The 25063-nt window shown below is 42.5% G+C and overlaps 1 protein-coding gene across 1 annotated transcript in view; it reads right to left on the bottom strand.

Annotated features, from left to right (window-relative positions):
- The window catches only part of LOC109924006, a 132827-nt gene that overhangs the window by 81442 nt on the left and 26322 nt on the right, over positions 1-25063 (bottom strand). Inside the window, exons 3-5 of the mRNA XM_048617640.1 lie at positions 11066-11147; positions 10766-10976; positions 3386-3827 (exon numbers count right to left, since the gene is read on the bottom strand). Of these exons, the coding sequence (XP_048473597.1) occupies positions 3386-3827; positions 10766-10976; positions 11066-11147 (735 nt within the window). The remainder of the gene's footprint in view (positions 1-3385; positions 3828-10765; positions 10977-11065; positions 11148-25063) is intronic.

Below are 25063 nucleotides of genomic sequence, written 5' to 3'. Positions count from 1 at the left end.
TGAACTAACTTGGCTGAAGACTGGCATCTGTGACACTGGGGAGAACAGGAGATGCATCATCCACTTGGCACTTCTAGCTGAAGTGTGAGGTGATGCACTTTGGAAGATGTAACAAAACAAGGGAGTACTCAATGAATAACAAGACACAAGGAATCTCAGAGGAACACAAGGATATTGGGATGCTGAAATCGCTGAAGGTGGCAGGGCAGGTTAATAGGATGGTTAAGAAGGCATACGGGACACCTGCCTTTATCAGTCAAGGCATAAATTATAAGAGCAGGGAAGTTATGTTGGAGCTATACAAGCTTTGGTTAGGCACAGCTGGAGTACTATGTGTGGTTCTGGTCACCACACTATAGGAAGGATGGAGATTCACCAGGATGTTAAATGGTATGGTACGCTTTAGCTGTGAAGACAGCCTGGATAAGACTGGGTTATTTTCTTCAGAGCAGAGAAGGTTGAAGAGAGACCTGATAGAAATGTAAAGTATTATGAGGACAAGGTGATTAGAAAGCAGTTGTTCCCCTTAGTTGACAGGTCAATAGCACTTTTAAGGTGGAAGGTAGAAGTTTAGAGGGAATTTTGAGGAAAAATATTTCCCCCAGAGGTCTGGAATGCAATGCCTGGGAATGTAGTTGAGGTGGGTAAGCTCACTACCTTTAAAAAGTGCTTGGATGAGCACTGGAAATGCCATAACATTCAAGGTATGGGCTTCGTGCTGCAATGTGGGACATGATTTTAAGATAGTTTTGGTGGTACAGACTCAATGGGCTGAAAGGCCTCTTCTGTACTGCATGATGTTAGAATATTCACTGATTTTTCTTTATTTTTATCATTGTTGGTTCAGAATTGTGAACTGCGAGCTGAAAGGTGAAGATGCCCTCTGGACTGTGAGCAGCAATTTTTTAAAAAAGAGGGAAAACAAACATATAGATATCTGTTTATGTGGCCAGGCATGGAAGTTAACTGGAGGTTGCTACTTATTCAAAGTACTCTTGTAGACATTTCAATTCTAGAGAGGCATTATGCTCAAACAATGGCAGATGTTTGAATATTTATTGAGGCCTCACAGGGAGTTATAATGTAAGTCAGCCCGGCAAAGAAAATGTTGGGAAAAACAGAAACACCAACCAAAGTTTGCACTGGTATTAACTGTGTGTTCACGTCAGAAAGATTGTGGCTGTCAAAGCTACAAAACAGAGGTTTGATTGCTCCCTAGTTATCCTCCCAGTTTCAACTTATTGAAAGCTTGGAGAATAGAATTTCCGTTATAAGAATTAAGTGAGTATTCATCAGAGCCCACTGGAAGCTGTTTGCACTGACTGGTGTCTTCAGAAACCAAACGAGTTACAATCCCATGTGCCTATAGTATTACAGATCGTGGAGACTGCTTAAGTGAACCGGCTGGTTACATGTCATTTTTCTTTTGATTCATCCCCTAACTGCATCTGTCTTTGTGGGGGGGGGGGGAGTTTAAACCGCAAAGGACCAGGTTTCAATTATAGACATTAATTAGACAACCTTGTTAATTTTGTTCCGCTAAAGCTACTTTATCCATAATTAATTGTTAATTCTTTAGTTTAAACTATAAAGTTGGAGTCTGATGTCAGTTATCTATAAAATCTGCTATTGGTGATTCAAAAAAGTCTGGTTAAGAACTATTGGGGCAATTTTGAGGGTTGTTGAGTATTTTGATTTTTTTGTGTTGTGAATACAGGGATAGGGAGGCTGGTTTAATGTGACTGTCTACCTCTGTTCCAATAACAACAATTCAATGATTCTAAGATTAGAATGAGGAGAATCAGCCTTTTGAGCCTCCTCCACCAATCATTGAGATCATGGCTGATCTTCTACTTCAACACCATGTCCCTGCACTATCTCCATATCACTTGATAATTTTAATGTGTAGAAAACTATCAAACTCTGCCTTGAACGTACCCAAAGACTAACCTCCACAGTCTCTGGGGCAGAGAATTCCCAAGTTTCTGAGTGAATAAATTCCTCATCAATTCAATTCTAAATGGCCTGCCCCCTATTCTGAGATTTTGTCCCCTAGTTTTAGATGTCACCTTCCAAAACCAAAAAGTTTGTATGTTTCAATAAGGCCGCTCCCCAGTCTTCTAAACTTCAGAGGCTATAGACCCTGTCCATTTAAAATTCCTTACAGGACAATCCCTCTAGCCCAGCTATTAGTTTGGTCAATTATCTCACTTCCTCTATGGCAAGTATATCCTTCCTAAGTTAAAATACCAAAATTGCACACAATACTCCCAGTGTGGTCTTACCAAAGGTCTTTATCATTGCAATAAAACATCTTTATTCAAACCCTCTTTCAATAAAGGCCAACATACCATTTACCTTCTTAATTACTTGCTGAACCTACATGTTAACTTTCATTGACTCATGAACAAGAACATCCAAGTCCTTTTAAAGTTCAGCATTTCCCACCTTCTCACCATTTAAGGAATACTGTGTCTTTTTTTTCCCTACCAAAGTGGATAACCTCACAATTTTCCACATTGTATTCCATCTGCCAGATGTTTACCTACTCACTTAGCCTCTCCAAATCCACTTGAATAGTCTTCACATTATCCTCACAATTCTTGCTTCCTCCTAGTTTTGTGTCATTTGCGAACCTCGATATATTACATTTAATCCCCACGTCATTGACACAGTTTATGAAAGGCTTTGGCCCAAACACTGAGCCTGTGCTACCAAATTAGTCATACCCATAAAATGATATGTTTATCCTCACTCTGCCTATTAATCACTTCTCAATCAGTGCATTCCCCCCAACCCCAAATGCTCTAATTTTGTTTACTAACTTCTTATGTGGGATCGTGGCAAAGGCATTCTGAAAATCTAAATATTCCACATCGACCTGTTCATTCGTATCTATTTTGCTAGGTTCATTCTCAAAATACTTCAATAGGTTAATCAAACAAGATTTCCTTTTCTTAAACACCAGATTTGCCAACAACCCCACCATTCCTGTAGATCTTTTGTATATCACTGCCAATGTCTTCATGTGACCTTAACAGCGTAATCTCTATTCCTTGCTCCGTTGTGTTAATCCTGAATGTTTAGTGATATTCACCTCAACTCCATGGGGTAATGATGAGTCCAGTCACTCTCTGAATGTCCCTCCTGAATTTTCTATTGGATCTATTAGTGACTGAATTCCATTTATCATCCCCTAATTTCAGTCTCCACACCTTCTTTATATCGATCCTACAGCACCTTCTCATAACCTTAAACCCCTCTATCAGGTTTACACACCCAAAAACCCCCACCTGCTCTTTCTGAGGTGGTTTCATCATGAGGGTAGTTATTCTCTGTTTTACGCACATACACCCTATAAAGTTGTTAAGACAGGTGTACTAACCTACGTTCTTGTCCAAACAAGCGCTCAACCTCCTCTCGTCCAGGGCTCCGCGTTCGATTCTTCTGCCCTAGCTGCTTACAATCCTGCTCCAATTTCTCTCGACTGATGATTCGCTTGGGCATTGGGATATCAGCCAACACTGTGTAGTCCCGCCGGAGGAGCCTGCCATCTGAGCTGGCCACACTGCCCGTGCCCCAGCTCGACTCTGACTCAAAGGAGCTCTGTGATGATGTCAAGCGGCCGAGGCTGAGCACCCCTCCCCCTCCCGCAATGTTGCCAAGTGCAGCCGAGCTTTGGCTCACGCTCTTGGTCTCTACTGTCCCCCGCGGACTGGGGGCCAGGTTGTGAACTGAGTCCTGTTTCAATCGTTCCAAGGAGAAGTATTCACTTTCCATCCGCGAATTCCGGCTGCTTACTCGGTCTCTGCTTAACAACTCTCCGCCTGCCAATGACAATGGCACAATCAGTTCTGAGTTCCACAACAAACATATTTTATAGCCCTCCACGGCCTCACCAGGGGTAGGGGCAGAAACTCTGCAACACTCGGCCCCAACCCCATGCCCAACCTGAACATAGCAAGCCCCCACAGTCCTGAGCTGTGGTTATTGGGCCTTGATGTGCCCTTTGTCCTGGGCCTTTATGCCACACCTTTCCCTATCTCTGTCATCTCCTCTAGCCCTACAACCCTCAGAGATCTTGGCATTCCTCAAACTCTGCTCTTTGCCTCTATCCAATTTCAACTGCACCACAACTGGGGCCATGTTTTGAGCTACCTAGAACCAATGGCCTATGGACAAAAGCAGATCCTGCAGGTATCATTTCAGGAGCTAGAGAGGAAATTAAAGATCAGGAAGGATCTCCTTAGAAAACTTTCCTGGCTCTAGACGGCAGCATGGTGGCTCAGTGGCTAGCACTGCTATCTCACAGCACCAGGGACCTAGGTTCGATTCCAGCCTTGGGTGACTGTCTGTGTGGAGTTTGCACATTCTACCCATGTTTATGTGAGTTTTCTCTGGGTGCTCCGGTTTCCTCTCACAGTCCAAAGATGTCCAGGTTAGGTGGATTGGCCATGGGAAATGCAGGGTTATGGGGATGGAGTAGGTCTGGGCAGGATGCTTTCTGGAGGGGTGGTGTAGACTCGATGGGCCAAATAGCTTGCAACTACACTGTAGGGATTCTGTGATTCTATGATCTTTCCCCTGTCAATGATCTGGTAAGTATAGCATCAGTAAAATAAAATGGGCTGAGACTACAAACAGACCCCAGAGCCCGGTACCCTGACAGTGTTGGGGATTGGTGGGGTGAGGGACCTCATGGTAATTTAGGGAGGTAAGACTTGGATGGCTGAGGAAGGGGGGCAGGGTAAGATTCTTAATGGAGATGCATTGTAGGGGGCAGGAAGCAATATCCACTGGGAGCAAACACTGGGGGGTAGGGCACAGGTAGGGCATCTTAAGTGAGGCAAACCAAGCTTATCTTCTTGAGGACTGACAAACAGGCTCACCTACCAAGCTTTCCCCTTACCTCTAAACCTCTGCCACCAGAGCAGGAAACCTTCAATAAGTAGCCAATCATTGCCAATTTAAGGGCCTCAACTGGGGCAAGGGTGGGTGGGATGCCATGGCCCTCATCCACCCCACCTGAAATTATAGTCAGGCCAGGACAGGCAGATGGTGCCTGGAAGGCCACCAAGGGTATGGTACAGGCTTTACCACCCCAATCTGAAAACTAGCCAGCTTGAGAGTAGCGGAGATGGAGACAATGAAATTCTGTCCAGTGAAATTAAATAAATAGGAGAAGGATGCTTTTGAAAATAATAAAGTTCAAAATACAATACAGAACCATTGTGCCTAATGCAGAAAGTTTAAAGAGGGTCAAGAAAATGAAAAGACAGAATAGGCATTAGGATGGTGCCAAAGAATTGGAAGAATGCACTTGGTACACCGCTGTTTAAAAAAAGGGGTAGAGATGAACCTGTGCAGTCTGTCTGCCATGGGCAGTGGGGAAAATTTTAGAGTATCAATCTAGGATGAAGCTAAAAAGCACTTGGAAAAATAAATGGAAGATGGCACAGCATTGTGGAATTAAGGCTACAATCAGATCAGCCTTGACCTTAATGAAAGACAATACAGCTTCAAAGGCATGAACGGCCTACTCCTGCTCCTCTTTCGTTAACATCTTACGATTTTGTAAAAACAAACTGCGTTTAACAAACTTAACTGAATTCTTTGGTGAAGCCACATTGAGAAATGATGAGCGTAGCAAGGTGGATGTGGTGTCTGTAGGATTTGCAAACATGTTTGACTAAGTGCCACATTTGTTTAGCAAAACTGAAGCCTATGGGAATAAAGAGACAGTAGCAATCTACATACATAACTGTTTGGGATAAAAAAGCAAATAGCAGTGGTGAATGATTGTGCTACAGGAGACAGGTGGTCCCCAGCAATCAGTATTGGAGTCATTAACCTTATATTAATGACCAGGTCTTGGGTACAATGGAAATAATTTCAAAGTATGCAGATAGCATAAAATTCAGAAATGTCTTTAACAATGATTACAGTAACAGATTTCAGGCAGGTAAGATTGACAAATACATACCAGGTAAAATTTAACGCACTGGAATTGCATGTGACACATTTTAGCAGGAATTCAGAAGAGAAAAGGGCACAAGCTAAATGAATCAACTTTATGGAGGTGGTGATCAGGAAAAAAACGACATTGGGTTGTTTTAAGAGAAATCTTTGACAAGATAAATAGTGAATATCTTTAAGAAAAACATATGGGATCCCAGCCCTCAATAACAGAGGCCAAGGCTGCACATTTATGTCAGAGGTGGGAATCAGGAGATGGGATTAATCCCAATGTTGTGAGCAAGTCTCCATTGTCCAGCTGCTGAGAAGTGGAGGCTCCACCACATGCTGGAGGAGCACGTGTCCTTTCAATTGGCAGCTTGGAGGTTGGAGGGATAGCCCTGAGCCCTTTCCCAATCCCCCTGCATTTCCCTATCCCCCTGTGTTTTCCTATTCCCCCTTGTTTCCTTATCCCCCACCATGTTTCCCTAAGCCCTGCATTTCTCCATCCCCCTGCGTTTCTCTAACCACCTGTGTTTCCCTAACTCCTTGTGTTTTCCTATCCCCATGTTTTTCAATACCCCTGTGTTTCCCTAGCCTCCTGCGTTCCCTATCCAATCTGTGATTTCACTGATATCTTCCTTAGTTTGATGTCAATTTTTGTTTGATTGCTCTCCTGGGACCTTGGGGTGTTATCCTACATCAAAGGCACCATTTCCATGGAAAGCTTCTTTTTCTTTATGTCATTGGTTAATGAGCTTCTTTTGCCGGTTCCAGCACAAACATACTCCTGTAGGATTCCACAGAATTTCCTATAACTGGGTTGGATGGGACAAACTTCAAGAAATTAATAACTCAGTTGAAGAACTAAGATCCATCAGGGAAGGTTGAATTGAGAAGGAAAGAAGTGGCAGACATCAAGACAAATGGATTGCAGGACATCAGGCAGAGGATTCAGAATAGGTCATTGCAAGAAGACAGCACAGTCACGCGTGTGAAGTGCTGCATCGTTTGCATATGAGAGTTGTAGTCTGATGAAAGACAATGGGAAAAGGAAAAACAACATCTGGCAGATCAGATGGATGGACAGAAAGACCAATATGTGGGGATAGTAAGAACTGCTGATGCTGGAGTCACAGATAACACAGTGTGGAGCTGGAGGAACACAGCAGGCCAGGCAGCATCAGAGGAGCAGGAAAGCTGATGTTTCGGGTCGGGACCCTTTTTCAGAAATTGACCCGAAATGTCAGCTTTCCTGCTCCTCTGATGCTACCTGGCTGGCTGTGTCCCTCCAGCTCCACACTGTAAGACCAATATGTGGGTTTGATTAAGAGTAGACATTCAGGGATCATTAGGGTCACTAAGTACAGTCAGAGAGAGAAATGCAGACAATTACGGACATGGGAAACAAAATCATGGCAGCCTTATCCTGGCAATAGCTGAAGGAGAATTCAGAAGTAAAATCAGAAGTGGAAGAAGGGAAATGGGACAAGTGAACAATGTTGAAACCTTGTCAATGAAAAGGCAAGACGCTGCCAGCAGCTTCAGTAATATTACAGTAAGTGAAGAACTCAGAGGATCTGTTCGGTATACATTATATTCACCACCAGTAAGTTCAGCTCCTCAGAAGAGGATTAAAGAGGAAGACTATTAAAGTTATAATCTCCAGAGTACTTACACTGCCATGTGCTACCGGGTATAGAAATAGGAAAGCAGGCCAAACGAACGTGTAGCTAAAGAATGATATAGGAGGAAGGGCTTTTAAATTTTTGGATCATTGAGACAGAATCTGGTGTAGGTGGGACCCGTACCAGCTGGACAGATTACACCTGAACTGGAATGGGTCTGTTCATGCTGTTAGGGAGGTTTTACACTGATTTGGCAGGTTGATAAGGCACGGGGTAGATGTAAATTTGGGAGCAAAGTCTAATCAAATATAGAATGAATGCTAGTATAGTCCAGTAGGTGAAGAAGACATGGGCAAGATGAGGCACATAGGAGGTTTAGATAGTTAAATTGCATCTATTTTAATGCACGGAGCTTGACTGGAAAAGTGGATGAACGTAGAGCATTGATCAGCACACAGGAATATGATATTGTGATCACTGAGACATGGTTGAAGGAAAAACAAGACGGGCAGCTCAACATTCCAGGATATAGAAGGTTCAGGTGCAATAGTGGGGGAAAGTAAAGTGAGGTGGGGGCATTGCATTATTGATAAAGAAAACAATCACACAGTAATGAGAGTGAGCACCTAAGAAGGGTCTTCAAACGAGGCCATCAGGGTAGAGCTTAGAAATAAAGAAGGGCGATTACCTAGTTAGGATTTTACTACAGGCCTCTCAAAAGTCAAAGGGAGATAATCAAAGGTGCAGGTATGTAGGCAAATCACAGGAAGGTGTGATAGAAATAGGGTTATAGTTGTAGGGGATTTCAACTCTGCTAATATTAACTGGGATTGCCTTAGTGTGAAAGGATCAGACAAGGTGAATTTTTAAAGCGCATCCAGGAGAGTTTTCTGTGCCTGTATATAGACAGACCTACTAAAGATAGGGCAGTGGCACTCCTAATCCTAGGGAATGATGCTGATTGAAATTTCAGTGGATGAGCATTTTGAGCATAGCGACCATAACTCTGTAAGTATCAAAGTCATTATGAAAAAGGATAAGGGCAGTGCGGAAGTTAAATGTCTAAACTAGGGGAAGGCCAATTTCAATCACATTAGATAAACACAGACTGGAAACCAGACTGAGAGCTGCTTCTTCCAGTTAAGTTTACATTTGGAAAGTGGAAGTCTTTTAGAAGTAGTACAGTGAGAATTCAGGGATAGTGTGTTGCTCAAAGAGTGAAGGACAAGGGCAGCAAATCCAGGAAAACCTGGATGTCAAGGGATATTGAGAGTTTAATAAAGAAACACAAGGAAGTATACATCAGGTACAGTGCTTTAAAAACAGTATAAAAGTTTAGGAAATTGCATAAAAAGGAAATTAGGAGGCCAAAGAGAGGCCACAAAATATCTTTGGCATATGGGATCAAGGAAAAAGCCACAGCTTTTTACAATACAAGTAACAGGATTACCAGGCAAAGAGTGGGATCTATTAGACAGCAAATGGGCAATCTGTACATTGAGCCAGTGGACATGGGTGACGTCATACATGAATACTTTTTCAATCTGTAACACAGAGGAGAAAGACATTGTAGCTAGAAATATATAAGATGGGATGGTGAGGTTCTAGAATATGTTAATACTAATAAGGAGGAGATATTGGATGTTTGAGCAGGCAAACAACTGCATAAATCACCAGGACCTGGTGAGATATATCCCAGGCTGCTATAGGAGACAAAGGAGGAGATTACTGAGGTCCTGGTGGATACATTTAACACTTTGCTAGCTACAGGCAAAGTACCAGATGACTGGAGGATTGCTAATATGGTTCCTTTGTTCAAGAAGGGTAGTGAAGATAGACCAGGTTACTACAGACCAGTTATTCTGACATGTGTTAGGGAAATGATTAGAAAAAAATCTCAAGGACAGGAATAATCAACACTAGAGGGAGATCCTGACTAATTCAATTGAGTTCTTTTAAAAGGTGACTAAATATATTTTGAGGGTAGTACAATTGATGTGGTTTATGTGGACTTCAGTAAAGTCTTTGACCAGGTTCCACATGGAAGGCTGGTCCAAAAGAAAAAAGCCCATGGGATCCAAGGCAAGTTGGCAAACGGGGGCGAAAACTGGCTTGCAAATAGAAGGCAGAGGTGGAGAGTTGTTTTTTAAATTGGAAGCCCGTGATCAGCGGTGTACCACAGGGATCAGTGCTGGGACTCTTGCTGTTTGTTCTGTACATTAATAACTTGGATGTGATGTAGGGATTATAATTAGTAAGTTGGCAAATGACATGAAAGTTGGTGGTGTTGCTGACGCTGAGGAGAAAGGTCTCAGGTTACAGTCTGATATTAATCAGCTGGTAAACTGGACAGAGCAATGACAGATGGAATTTAAGCCCGATAAGTGTAAGGTGATATATTTTGGGAAGTGTAGTAAGGGAAGGATGTACACAATGAATAGTAGTTCCCTAGGGAGTACTGAGGAACAAAGCGACCTTGGTGTGTGACTTCATTTATCCCTGAAGGTATCAGCACAGGTAGACAGGGTAATGAAGAAGCCATACAGGATGTATGCATTCATTAGCCAGGGCATAGAATATAGAAGCAAAGAAGTCTTGTAACAACTTTATAAAACATTGGTTGGGCCACAGATGGAATACTTTGTGCAGTTCTGCTTGCCACAGTATTGCAAGGATGAGATTGCACTGGAGAGGGTGCAGAGGAGATTCAGCAGGACGTTGCCTGGGATGAAAAGTCTCAGTTATAAGGATTGACTGAATAGGCTAGGTTTTCCTTGGAGCAGAGGAGGCCGTAGAGAAATCTGATTGAGGTATATAAAATTATGAGAGGCATATACAGAGTAGATTGTGAGAATCTCTTCCCCAAGGCAGACATGTTTACAACAAGAGGGCATACGTTTAAGATGAGAAGCAAGTAGTATAGAAAAGATCTGAGAATTTTTTTTAACCCAGAGAGTGGTACTTATATGGACCGTGCTTCCTGACAGAGTGGTGGAGGCAGGTACACTATCAACATTTAAGAAGCATTTGGATAAGTGCTAAAAATGCCAGGGCATAGTAGGCTATGGACCAAGTGCAGGTCAATGGGACTTAATGTTGTTTGGTGTTTGTTGATCAGCATCAACACGATGAGTGAAAGGGCCTGTTTCAATGCTGTGTGACTCTATGACTTCATAACTCACCCACTGATGCCACAGCCTTTCCTCGGGTCTCCACTGAATCTGACCGTCCCCAGGAGTGCATTCTGTTGCGCAAATGGCTCCATGTTGGATTGTCAGAATGCATGTCCCAATTCCTCCCTTCCCTTTGGAGAGCAGAGGCGCTTGACCCTAGCATTCGTTCCCCTCGCGACGAGTGTCCTCTGGTTATCGTGGCACTGGACAACTCTGAGGTCTGTAGAATGAAAGTAAAGTTATATGCTATTGACAAGATAGATCCTTTTCCTTTAGGTAACTGTTATGAGGGTTGGCTGGTGGTCTTACCCAAAACGGAGCTGTGTCCACGGCCCATTTCCTCGTAAGCTGACTTGTCAGGTGATTATGTATCCTTGGCTCCATCTGCCAACTTTGAAAATAAAAAAACAAATCAATGACTGATGTCCAAGAACAAAAGGAGGCCATTCTGCCCTTCTCAAGCCCAATATGCAATTCAATCAGTTCATGGCTGACTCCTCCCTCAATGCTATTTAGCCGCCTTAGCTATTCTGGTTATAAACGTATAGGATTTTGGTGACACTACACCTGAAATCCTGTGTGGACTTTTGGTCTCCATATTTAAAGATTTACTTAGAAGGCATCACAGCAAAAGGTCACTAGATTGGTCCCTAGAATGAGAGCATTGTTCTGTGATGATAAGCTGAGTAAACTGGGCTGTCAACTCTTTGTGGTTTAGAAGAATGAGAGATGATCTCATTAAAATTCTGAAGGAATTGATTAGGGTAGATACTGAGATATTGTTTCCCCTGGCTAGGAATCTGGAATGAGGGCCTAGCTTCAGAATAAGAGGCAGATCATTTAGGATTGAGATGAGGAGAAATTTCTATGCTCAATGGTTGGTGAATTCTGCCACAGATGGTTGTGGATACTCTATCATTGAATACGTATAAGGCTGAGACAGACAAATCTTTGATCTCTCAGGGAATCAAGGAATATGGAGTGTGGGCAGGAAAATGGAATTGAAACTAAAGTCAATCACAATCATGTTGAATGGCAGGAAGGCTCAACTGGCCAAATGGTCTAGCTTGATCCTATTTTTGTGCCTCTAGCTCTTTCCCTTGATACTTTTATGCAATAAAAATCTACTAACCTCATACTTGAAAGCAACAACTGAATAGTAGCTTTTGCAGCTTTTGGTGAGAGAGAGTTCCACATTTCCATTCTCCTTTGTGTGGAGAAGTACTTCCTAAGTTTCCTCTTGAAAGGCCTACTTTTGAATTTATGGATTGGATTTACTGCTGTCTACGCTAAGTGTGGATGCAACAACGAACAACACCACCAGTGAGGTGGGCCAATCAAGCACTTCAGTACTGTCCGGCACACTTCTTGGCCAATCAGGAGTCCATGTCCCTCCCTGTCTGAAGCTGCCAGCTGGACAGCATCACTGCAGGCCTAGGCTAGGCAGCCATGAAAAGCTAATGTGAGGCTGTAATTATTTAATCTTGGGAGATGGCTGGGTCAGAGCTGTGAGGGGAGGGAGTCGGGGAGTTTGGAAGCTTTCAGCAGTCACTCCCCTACCCCGCTATCTTATCACCCTAATTACATCAATTGAGCACTTAAGATCATTAACTGATGATGGATCGGGAAGATCAGCTATGGGCCATCCCCCACAGAACTTGATTACAAAGGTGGTGGACAAGGGATGGTTTCTCTCCAGTGCCAACCCCTGTCTGATTATTTGCTCTATCTTTCGCGGGTGAACCGAATTTGCTCAACTTCTCATCATAGCACAACTGTCACACTCTCGGGACTAAGTTAATGAACCTCCACTGTACTCCTGGAGACCAAAACTGTACAGTCTAAATGTGGTTCACCAAAATCCTCAACCTATTCTCTTAAACAATCCCAGCATCTCAGGGACTAAACTGGTGTACCTCTGTAGCTCCCCCTCTATCATAAGTACATCCCTCCTTAGATAAGGAGACCAAAACTTTACACAACACTCCAGATGTGGCCTCACCAAGGCTCAAAACAATTGTAGGAAGACATTTTTCTTCTTTATTCATCTCAAAACCCCTTGCAATAAAGGTCAATATACCAACAGCTTTCCGAATTGCTTACTGCATCTGAATGTTAACTTGAACTGACTTATGAACATGACATCCAGGTCCATTTAGCCACACATTCTTCTCAATCTTTCTCCAATTGAAAACTACTCGACCTTTCAGTTTTTCTACCAAAGTGAACAACTTCACATTTATTTGGATTATATTCAATTTGCCATGTTCTAACCAAATTCACTTAACCTGTCTAAGTCTTCTTATATCCTCCTCATATTTACATACAGGCCGAGTTTGATGTTACCAGCAAACTTCAAAATATTACAAATGATCCCTACACCCAAATCATTTATACAAACTGTGAACAGATATGACCTCTACTCCTTATGGTACCCTGCTAGTGGTACTACCATCCTGAGAATGATCCATTTATTCCTACTCTCTGTTTTCTATCTGTTAGACAATTCTCAACACACCGTGGTATATTAACCCTTCCAATCCCATGTGCTCTAATTTTACTTGCAAACCTCCTGGACTTTATCAAAGGCCTTCTGAAATCCAAATGCACCCCTATGTTCCTTTATCAACATGACAAGTGACATCCACAAAAAAATTCCAACAAGTTTGTCAAACATGATTTCTCTTTCATAAATCTATGCTGACTTGACCCAATTTTACTATTCTTTCCTAAGTCTCCAATTATCACATCTCTTATAATAAATCTTAATACTTTCACTAATATTACATTGACTGGTCCTTAATTTTCCATTCTCCTTTAACCTTTCTTAAATCCTTGATCACTTTGTTGCCAGGTCTCTGTAATGGTGATGAGATGTAAATAATTTCCCACTGTACTTGCAACTGGTTCATCTATCTTATTGCGTATGCTTATCTTGCTTATTGCTTATTGCGTATCTTATTGCTCATTTACGAGAGTTTGTTAGCTCAGCTGGCTGGTTAGCAATACACAATGATCAATTCTCACACCAGCCAAAGTTACCATGAAGGGCTCAACTTCTCCACCTCTCTCCTCTTTAGATTTAGACTTTATTGTCATGTGTACTCGAGTACAGGAGTACAGTGAAAAGTGTACAAAGTCGCGAATCTCCGGCACCGTCTTAGTATACAACAGACAGGATTATCAGCAGAGGCAAAAATAAAACAAACAGCTGAAAGAAAAGAAAATGTCCAAGTCACTCCCCCTGCCTGAGGTGTGGTGACTATAGCACTATAGTGAATTAGGATTATGGTGACCTTACTTGTGCATTTAAATAAAAATCCTTTGACTTTTCATACGTCTACATTGTGTGATATTCTGATTTGTGTCTGCACAATTTTTGTTAAACTTTTGAGCCTTCCTCTCCCACTCTGCTTGTCTTTACCCACATTGCTATAGTGTTTCAGTTTCTTTACCTTTCTCTTTGGATTTCTAATTCTCCCTCCACCTAAATCCTCCATCCTGCACCCTCTTCCAATGCTGTTTATTTTAAGCCCTGTCCACAGGCCTAGTTATACAATTGGCCAGAACATTGGTCCCATCATGGTTCACATGGAATCCTCTCAATGGAATAGCTCACTTGTTCCTGAATATTGATTCCAGAACCCCTCGTGTTGAAATCCCTTCTTCCCACACTACTCTTTGGAACACGTGTTAATGCTCTATTCTGCTTGACCCTATGCTAAATGGTGCATGGCTTGGTTAACAATCCAAAATTGGCTGCCTTGAGTAGTGTGCATTGTAATTTGTACCCTAACTCCAGGTTTTGACAGTGGGGGAGATGAGGACTCAAAACTCCCCAGCTGGCTTACCCACAATCCAGCTGGCCTCAACTTTTATTTTACAGGGATCAGGTGACACCTAGGCTTGCCTGCCTTGCCTTGGCCGAACTAGGACCCTTAAATTGGCAATTATCGACAACTTGGGTTGTTTCCCACCTGGCCTGAATTTTAAAGTGAGGAGTTCAGAGGGGCTTCTTTCAGCCTCGACCAGGAAGGTGAGGGAGGACTCTCTCAATGGCTTCCTTTCCGTATCAAGCTGCCCACCTTACCCCCAATCTCCCACCCAAACACACACAAACACACACACACACACACACACACACACACACACACACACACACAGTCTGAGCCCCACCCCACCACCACCTCACAGCTGTTCCTTGCCTGTGAATATCCCCATCAAGTACCTGAGCTGCCAATAGTCTACATTTCCAACCTTGACCTCCCCAGCCTGGTCACTGCTGCTATTGGCACAACCGGTGAATGCGATTGGTTGGCAGCTCCCTGAGGCTGAATATTCTTCCCAAGTGAGGGCCAGAGTCCCATCTCTAACTAAAACATTTGTACCAATAGCAGCAGTGACCAGGACCGGGACTACAAGCCTTCCCCAGATTCTAAGACCCCGAGTCCAGGACCAGCAAGTTCAGATTGCTTTATAGCAGGTGAAGGTTGGAGATGTAGGGATTGGCGCTGGGATACTTGGATGAGGATTGCCACATGGGGCACGGAGCACCTGTGAGGTGGTGGTGGCGTGGGTACAGACCTTGTGGGGAGGTGTACAGGGAGATGAGTTTAGAACATGTCTATCCAATCTCCTTTCAAACTTAAATTAAAAATTGTATGTGGACCCAGAAGACAGGATGCAATCCTCAAAGAATATCTTGTGCTAGTCTTCACAATCAGAAAGAATGACATGGTTAAATGCATCAGTGTGGAAGACTGTGAAATATTGGAAGAAATTAACAGACAGCAAGAGGAGGTACATGTGGGTTTAAAAGTGGGTAAATCTGCAAGCCCAGGTGAGAAGTATCCAAGATTGTTCAGAGATGCAAGTGAGGAGATATCTGGGGCTCTGGAAGTAATTTTCAAATCCTCTCAGACCACATGTGAGCTGCCAGAGGACTACTCACGTTGTTGCATTCTTGAAAGAGGGAGGAAGTGATAATCAGGAATTACAGAACAGTCAGTCTAGCCTCAGTGGTGGGAAAGTTATTAGAAAGAATTCTGAAGGACAGAATATATCTTCAGTTGGAGGGCCACGGATTAATCAGAGATAATCAGCATGGACTTGTTAAAGGAAAGTCATGTTTGATAAATTTAATGACTTTTTGGAAAGAAATTACCAGGCCTGTTAGTGAGGATAATGTATTTGAGATTGTATACATGGATTTTAGTGAGATTTCTGATAAAATCCCTTATGGCAAACTGGTCAAGAAAGTAACAACTCATGGGATCCAAGGTAAAGTGGCATGTTGGATCCAAAACTGGTTGACAGGAAGGAAGCAATGATTGATGGTAGAGGGATGTTTCTGTGACTGGAAGCCTGTTTCCAATGGGGTTCCACACGGTTTGCTGCTGGGCCCTTTGGTGTTGTCGTGTATGTTAATGATTTGGACTTAAATATAGGGGTATCATCAAGAGGTTTGTGGAATACATCGAATTGATAGGGTGTTAAATAATGAGAAGGATACCGTAAACTGCCACTACAGAGACTTGGTTGAGGGAGGAATAAGACTGGACATTCAATATTCTGGAGTGTAGGGTCTTTAGGCAGTACAGGGAAGGATGTAAAAGAGGAGGTGGTGTCACATTATTAATTAAGTCAGTAAGGAGAGATGACATCTTGGGACGGTTGTCAAATGAGGCTTTGTCGGTACAGCTTAGAAATAAAAAGGGGGTAGTCACACTGATAGGAGTGTATTATAGGCTCACAAACAGTCATCAGGCAGTTGAGGAGCAGACATGTTGACAATTCACTGAGATGTGTGAAAATAATAATTGGGTAATTAAATGAGGGGATTTCAACTTCACTAACGTTAATTGGCATAATCATTGTATAAAGGCAGATTTCTTGAAATGATATTCAGGCGAGCTTTTTGTATCAACATGATCCTACAGGGTCGTTGCATAACTGGACGTAATTCTGAGGAACAAAGCAGACAGGCTTTCAAGGAGGCAGCAGGACTGCATTTTAGGAATAGAAACCAGAACATCATAAGTTTTAAGTCTGTTAAGGAAACAGAAAAAGATGATGAGCAAAACAATTTTTGGATTTGGGGAAGATGAATTGACAGCTACTTGAAGGCAAATCTATAACAAAACAGTGGGAATCACTCAAAAAGGAACTAGGGAGAGTTCAGGCCTAACATGTTCCACTTAGGATGAAACATAGGAGAAACAAGCGGTCGGTATCTAGGAATATTCAGAACTGGATGAAAAGGAAAAGAGAGGTGCAAGGAGGAGACAGATAGATTTTTAATTAGTAATGGTTGAAGGATCATGGAAAGCTGCCAGGAAAACAGAGTTGAAGCTGAGATAAGATCAGCCATGATCATATTAAATGTTCGAGTGGTTGAATTGCCTACCCTTGCTCCTAGTTCTTATGTTCTTATGCTCAATTCTCATCTCCCTGCTATAAGAAAAATGCTGATAAACTTGAAAGGATGCAGAAAAGATTTACAAGGGACACTGGAGGTTGTGAACTATAAGGAAAGGCTGAATAGGCTGGGGCTACTTTCCCTGGAGCATCGGAGGCTGGGGGTGACTTTATTAGAAGTTTATAAAATCATGAGGGGTGTGGATAGGGTGAATAGCCAAGGTCTTTTCTCCAGGGTAGGGGAGTCCAAAACTACAGGCCATATGTTTAAGGTGAGAGGGGAAAGATTTAAAAGGAACCTAAAGGGCAACTATTCATGGAGAGGGTGGTGCATGTATGGAATGAGCTGCCAGGGGAAGTGGTGGAAGCTGGTACAATTACAATATTTAACAGGCATCTTGATGGGTACATGAGTAGGAAGGGTTTAGAAGGATATGGGCCAAATGGTGGCAAATGCGACTAGATTAAGTTAGGTATCTGGTTGTTATGGACAAGTTGGACCGAAGGGTCTGTTTCTGTGCTGTAAATCTCTATGGCTCTTCGTACAACAGGTACAAAGCAAGCAAATCAATGGGGGGCCTTGAGGAGTGTAGAATGTGCAGGGGGAATCTCAAAAAACTAGTTAGGAGAGTGAAGAGGGGTCATGCAAAAATACTGGCAAGCAAGATTAGAGAGAATCTCAAGACAACCTTCATGTATATTAAGGGAAGGGGAATAACCAAAGAAAGAATAAGGCCCATTAGGCACCAAGGGGAAATGTGTGTGTGGATGCAGAGGACACTGGTAGAGTATTAAACAAATACTTCACATCTGTCTTCACTAGGGAGAAGGAGAATATAGGTACAGGATTCAGAAAGAGGGACTATGAGGTTTATAAGCAGATCCACATGGGGAGTGAAGAGATATTTGGCAAGCTTAAAGCAGACACAATCCCAGGTCCGGATGAGTCATATCCCAGGCTGTTTTGAGAAACAAGAGAGGCAATCACCAGGATCCTGACTCAATGTTTTAATTCCCCTCTGACCCATGGGAGAGGTGCCAGAGGACTGATGGAGAGCTAACGGCTAAGTGGTTCTACTTTTCAAGAACGGTGGTAGAGAAAATTACAGACCAGTGAGCAGGGGCAGTATCGGAGAAAATTCTGAAGGAGAAAATTAATCTCCATTTATAAAGGCATTGACCAGGGATTGTCAGTATGGCTTTATCAGAGGGATGTCATGCCTAACAAATGGAATACTGTGTGCAGTTCTGGTTACTGCACTATAGGATGTGATTTCACTGTAGGTGTTGCAGAAGAGATTCACCAGGATGTTGCCTGGGAGGGAGTGCTTTAGCTATGAAAAGAGGCTGGATAAGTTCTGAAGAACAGATGCTGCCAGACACGCTGAGATTTTCCAGCAATTTCTGTTTCTGTTTCTAGGTAAGTGTGGATTGTTTTCTTTGGAGCAGAGGAGGTTGAGGAGAGGCCTGACTGAGTTGTATGAGATCACAACGGCATGGATAGGTTGGCTAGAAATCAGCTGTTCCCCTTAACTGAAAGGCCAGTAACAAAAAGGAAGACTTTAAAGGTGGAAGGCAAGAGGTTTAAAGGAGATTTGAGGAAAATTATTTTCACCCAGCCTTGGAGACTATTTGAGGTGGATAATCTCACAGCCTTTAAAAATTACCTGGAAAAGCATTTGAAACATCATGACATTCAAGGCTATGGGCCTAGTCCTGGAAAGTGGAACTTGTGTAGATTTAGCATAGTTTTGACAGTACAGACTAAATGGGCCAAAGGATCTCTTCTGTACTGTATGATTCTACAATTCTATATTGGTGGACTGCTCAGGTGGGCAATTCAGTCTGGAGAAGTGTGAGTTAATACAGCTGGGAAGGGCTAACAAAGCAAGGGATTACACTATGAATAGTAGAACCCTGGAAAGTAGGGAAGATCAGAGGAAGCTTGTTGTGTTTATCCACAGATCCCTGAATGTAGCAGGACAAGTACATAATGTGGTTAAGAAGACATAGGATGCTTGCCTTCATTGGCAGAGGCACAGAACAGCAGGGACTGAATAAAAAATTGGTCAGGCCACAAATGGAGTACTGTATGCGTTCTGGTAACCACATTATAGATGGATGTGTTTGGACGAGAGAGGCTGTAGAGGAGAGTTTCCTGGGGTGTTTCTTGGGCTGACCAGTTTGTGCTATGAGGAAAGTGTGGACAGGCTGGAGTTTCCTTCAAGCAGCTGAGAGGGGACTTGATAGAGATGCATAAAACTATGGGGAGCATAGATAGAGTGGATAGGAAGGCATTTTTTCCATTAAATAGAGGGGTTAATAACCAAGGGAAACAGGTTTAAGATGAAAGGTAGAAGGCTATGAGGAGAGTTGAGTAGAAGTTTTTTCACCAGAGGATGGTGGGAATCTGGAATTCATGCCTGAAAGGATGGTTGAGTCAGAAACACTTGTAAGGTTTAAGCTGTATTTAAATATCCACCTGCATTGTCGTAGCCTCCAGGGAGATGGTCAAGATTTTAGCAAAGAATTGTAGCTCGGGTTGTGGGTGAGGCCTCACTGATGATGTTACCTAGCATGGTGACGAAGAGTCTGAACGAAAACAAGCCAGCTCAGCGAGCAAGTCAACAACCTCACATGGTCAGAAGTTTGAAAAATGGTCACATCTTTGTTAACCAGCACAGGCATGATGGGCTCAGCAGCTTCCACCTGCTCTGTGAACATCTACAAGTGAAACAGAAAATAGTAGGAAAACATAACAGGTCTGAGAGCATCTGTGGTTGATGACTAAAGTATTAACTCATTGCCCTCTCCAAAGATGCTAACAAACCTGCTGAAAATATCCAGGATTTTCTGGTTTAATTTCAGATTTCCAGAATCTGCCATACTTTGCTCCTCTTGTTCTCCATTACTCTAATGAGAATAACTTCTTAAATCTCCCAACATCAGCCTACCATTCCTGCTACTATTCTAGTAATTATCCTGCCTCAGGCATTGGCATTCCTCCATATCAAGGAGACTGGGACTATATTCTCTATATTGTCTAGAGTTTAGATGAATGAGAGGTGGTCTTAATTTTAATTTTTAAATTTCTTATTGATTCATGGGATGTGAGCATTGCTGGCTAGGCTAGTATTTATTGTTCACCCTTAATTGCCAAGAGGCAAATTAAAAGTCAACCACATTGTTAAGGGTCTGGAGTCACATGCAGGCCAGACCAGGTAAGGATAACAGGTTTCTTTCCCTAAAGGACATTTGTATTAAAACAAACAAAATTCTTACAGGGTAGATGCAGGAAGGATGTTTCCACAGGCTGGAGGATGTAGAACCAGAGAAACAGTCGGTCCTTTATGACAGAGATAAGGAGTAACTTCTTCACATAGTAGATGGTGACACTTTGGAATTCTCTATTCCACAGGGCTGTGGCGGTTGTCTTTGGTTATGGTCAAGACAAAGACAATAGATTTCTAGACATTCGAGATGTCAACAAATGTGAGGAAAGTGATGGAAAATGGTGGTGAGGTAGAAGATTAGCATGAACAGGTTGAACAGCTAAAGGGCTGCTCCTATTTCTTATGTTCCTAGCATGGTGGCCAAAATTGGACACTCCTTAACTGTTGTGACTTATGAAAATTCTGCATAAATTCCTTGCTACAAGAAAACAGTGAAACATTGAAAATTTACAGCATAGAATGAGGTCAATCGGCCCATCGTGTCTGTGGCAGCTGAAAAAGCATCTTCCATTTTAATGAACTACCTGTTGCCCAGTATCCAAGGGCCCAAACATACCTTCCAGGTGAAGCAACACTTCGCCTGCATCTCCCAGAATCTAGTCTACTGCATTCGCTGCTCACAATGTGGTCTCCTCTACACTGGGGAAACGAGGAGTAGACTGGGTGATCACTTTGCAGAACATCTACGTTCTGCTCGCAAAAAAATCTCTGAACTACCTGTTGCCTGCCACTTTAACACACCATCCTGTTCCCTGGCCAACATCTTTGTCTCTGGCTTGCTGCAGTGTTCCAGCGAAGCTCAACGCAAGCTAGAAGAACAACACCTGATTTTCCGCTTGGGGACCCTGCAGCCCTCCGGACTCAATATCAAGTTCAATAATTTTGGGTCCTAAACTCTCCCTGTCCCAGCCCCCCACCTCACACACCAGGCCTTGTTACCACATAGCCTGCCATTACACACTACCTGTTATTAGTCACTAATAGTCCCCATTAACAACTATTCACCCTCCCAATCTGATCATTATCAACTCTTTGTCTATCCAACTGCTCTTCTCTCTCTTTAGGCTCTATCCCATCGTTTACTCCCTACCCCATCCCCCTCACTTTTTTCTGCATATAAACTGACATTTTCCTTGCCACCATCAGTTCTGAGGAAGGGTCACTGGACCTGAAACATTAACTCTGTTTTTTCCCTCACAGATGCTGCCAGACCTGCTGAACTTTTCCAGCAACTTTGTTTTTGTTCCTGATTCACAGCATCCGCAGTTCTTTCAGTTTTTCTTCCATTTTAATGTCACTTTCCGGTTCTTGGTCCATAGCTTTGTAGATTGCATCACTGCAAGTACCATTATAAATGAGATGAGGGTTTCTGCCCCTCCCAGCCTTTTCGGTAGTGAATTCCACACTCCCATCATCTACTGGATGAAAAAAAAATTCTCCTCATTTATAAGCAGCTGGGATCAAGTGAATTTCTTGAGGAGTACAAGAGGGTGTTGGAGTATCTTTAAGAAAGAAATCAGGAGCTTTAAAAGGGAACACGTTATGGCAATGGCAGAAAAGGTAAAGGAGAATCTAACGCAATTCTACACGTACATGAAGGGCAAAAGGGTAACTAGGGAGTGAATAGAGCCTCTTAAAGATCAACAAGGTCATCTACGTGCGGAGCCACAAGGAATGGGTGAGATTCTAAATGAATATTTCTAGTCAGTATTTACCATTGAGAAAGACATTGATGCTAGGGAACTTGGAGAAATAAATACAGATATCTTGAAAAGAGTCCATGTTACAGAAGAGGAGGTGCTGGAGGTCTTAAAACACATTAAGGTGGATAAATCCCCTGGACCTGATGAAGTGTATCCCAGGACTTTGTGGAAAGCTAGGGAGGAAATTGCGGGGCCCCTAGCGGACATATCTGTATTATTGACAGCCACAAGTGAATTGCTGGAAGACTGGCTAATGTTGTGCCATTATTTAAGAAAGGCTGCAGGGAAATGCCTGGGAACTACAGGCCAATGAGCCTAACATTTGTGGTGGGTAAGTTGTTAGAGGGGATTCTGAGAGACAGGATCTACAGGAATTTGGAGAGGCAATAACTCATTTGGGTTAATCAGCATGACTTTGAGTGTCTCACAAACTTGATTGAGTTTTTTTGAAAGGGTAGCCAAGAAAGTAGATGAGGGCAGTGTGGCAGACATTGTTTACATGAACTTTAGCAAGGCTTTTGACAAGGTACCACATGGTACTTTGTTGAATAAGATTAACTCTCACAGGATCCAGGGATCCACAACTGGCTTGACAGTAGAAGGCAGGTAGAGGGTAGCTTTTCAGACTGGAGGCCTGTGACCAGCGGTGTGCCATAGGGATCCGTGCTCGGTCCACTGTTGTTCGTCATTTATATAAATGATTTAGATGAGAATTTAGGAGGTATGGTTAGTAAGTTTGCAGATGACAACAAGATTGGTGGTATAGCGAACAGTGAAGAAGGTTATCTGGGAATGCTGCAAGATCTTGATCAACTGGGCCAGTGGGCTGAGGAATGGCAGATGGAGTTTAATTTAGATAAATGCAAGGTGTTGCATTTGGTAAAGCAAACCAGGGCAGGTCTTACACAGTCAATGGCAGGGCCCTGGGGATTGCTTTAGGACAAAGAGATCTTGGGATACAGGTTCATAGCTCCTTGAAAATGGAGTAACAGGTAGACAGGGTGGTGAAGAAGGCTTTTGGCATGCTAGCTTTCACCTGTCAGAACACTAAGTATAGAAGATAGGACGTCCTGTTGTACCTGTGGAAGATGTTGGTGAGGCCACATTTGGAGTACTGCATGCAGTTCAGGTCACCCTACTATAGAAAGGATATTATTAAATTAAAAAGAGTGCAGAAAAGATTTACTAGGATGCTACCTGGACTGGAAGGTTTGTGTTATAAGGAGAAGTTGGATAGGCTGGGACATTTTTCCCTGAAGTGTAGGAGTGAGGGGTGACCTTATAGAGGTATATAAAATCATGAGAGGCCTAGATAAGGTAGATAGCGGACAGCTTTTCCCCATGGTAGGGGGGTCTAAAAGTTGAGGGCATAGGTTCAAGATGAGAAGGGAGAGATACCAAAGGGTCCAGAGGGGCAATTTTTTTCACACAGAGGGTGGTGAGTATCTGGAGTGGGCTGCCAGAGGTAGTGGTGGAAGCGAATACAATTTTGTCATTTAAGAAACATTTAGACAAGTACATAGATGGGATAGGTATGGAGGGATATGGACTGAATACAGGCAAATAGGACTAATTTAAACTGTGAAAAATGGGCAGCATGGGAAAGTTGGGTTGAAGGTCCTGTTTTCATGTTGTAGACCTCAAAAAAAAACTCCCCTCCAACCTGGGTTTGCTTTAATCCACTAATAAATGAAAATTTCTCTAACATGATTATTGACATCACTGCTAATAGAAATAAGTCTTTCCTAGCATCTCTCTCTCCTTCTGTCTCGGTCCCTCATATGTTTATTCACATCAATTAAATCTTCCCTTGGCCTCCTCAGTTCGAGGTAAAACAATCCCAGCCTATCCAATCTTTCCTCAGAATTAAAACTCTCCAGTCGTGACAACATCCCCTTACATCTCCATTCTACTGAAATCAATCCTTCCAGTAATGTGGTGACCAGAACTGTACACTGTACTTTGGTTGAAGTCTAACGAGTCTCTTATACAATGCCAACCTGGTTCTGGTTCGCTCTAGACCTTTATAAAGTATGGCATCCACATGTTTTTATTCAACATCATTTTCAACTTGACCTGCTTCCTCTGAAGGAGCCAAGCACACACCATGTGGTCTCTCTGTTCCTGCATCACTTTTGAAATGTTATCATTTAGTTTAAACTGCCTCTCCTATCAAAATACCCACTTCACACTTAACTGCATTAAATGTAATGTGTTATGTGTCTGGCTGTTTCAGTACTGTAAGACCTCCCGAAATACATTCCTAGTCTCCTCAATGCGTACTGCAGTTCCAACTTCTGTATCATCCACAGACTTTGAAATGATCCTCCATTCACCCAAGTCCAGGTCATTAAGTTCTACCAAAAAGAGCAGCACTCCTTAGAAACAAGCCCTGGAACTGATCCCAGGTAATGTGCACCAAAACTACTCTGACACAATCAAACAAGTGACTGTGTGTTCCTTTACTGAAAGACAGAAAAACCTCTGTCTGGACTTTGAAGGAAAACTCTCAAATCTTACTTAAAAACCTCTGTCTGGACTTTGAAGGAAAACTCTCAAATCTTACTTAAAAACCTCTGTCTGGACTTTGCTGGAAAACTCTCAAATCCCATCTTCTATTCCCACTATCTCTTGCCACAACCACACTAAAATAAACATGCAGTGGAATTAAAGTAAGAAGCAAACAAGATAGCCCTGTTCCCTACCTTTTAAAACTCATAAATTGTGTGTAAATGATTGAGAATTTAAGGAACTCAATGTGATAATATGATAGATGGAGGCTAATACAAGATGCAAAGCACAGGAGTCTATTCATTTTAAGCCTGTAAATTATGGAGAGCTGTTTTTTGTAATGATTCATAATTGTTTGTACATGGAACTGTACAGTCCTTTTCTTATTTTATTCTTTCATTTTGATGATTCTGTATAACTACATTATGAATTATAATGGTTAC

The sequence above is a fragment of the Rhincodon typus genome, chromosome 37 (genome assembly GCF_021869965.1).
Source record: "Rhincodon typus isolate 14 chromosome 37, sRhiTyp1.1, whole genome shotgun sequence".
NCBI classification, from domain to species: Eukaryota; Metazoa; Chordata; class Chondrichthyes; order Orectolobiformes; family Rhincodontidae; genus Rhincodon; species Rhincodon typus.
Note: the sequence above shows the minus strand (reverse complement) of the source record. Positions and strands in the feature narration are given on the sequence as shown.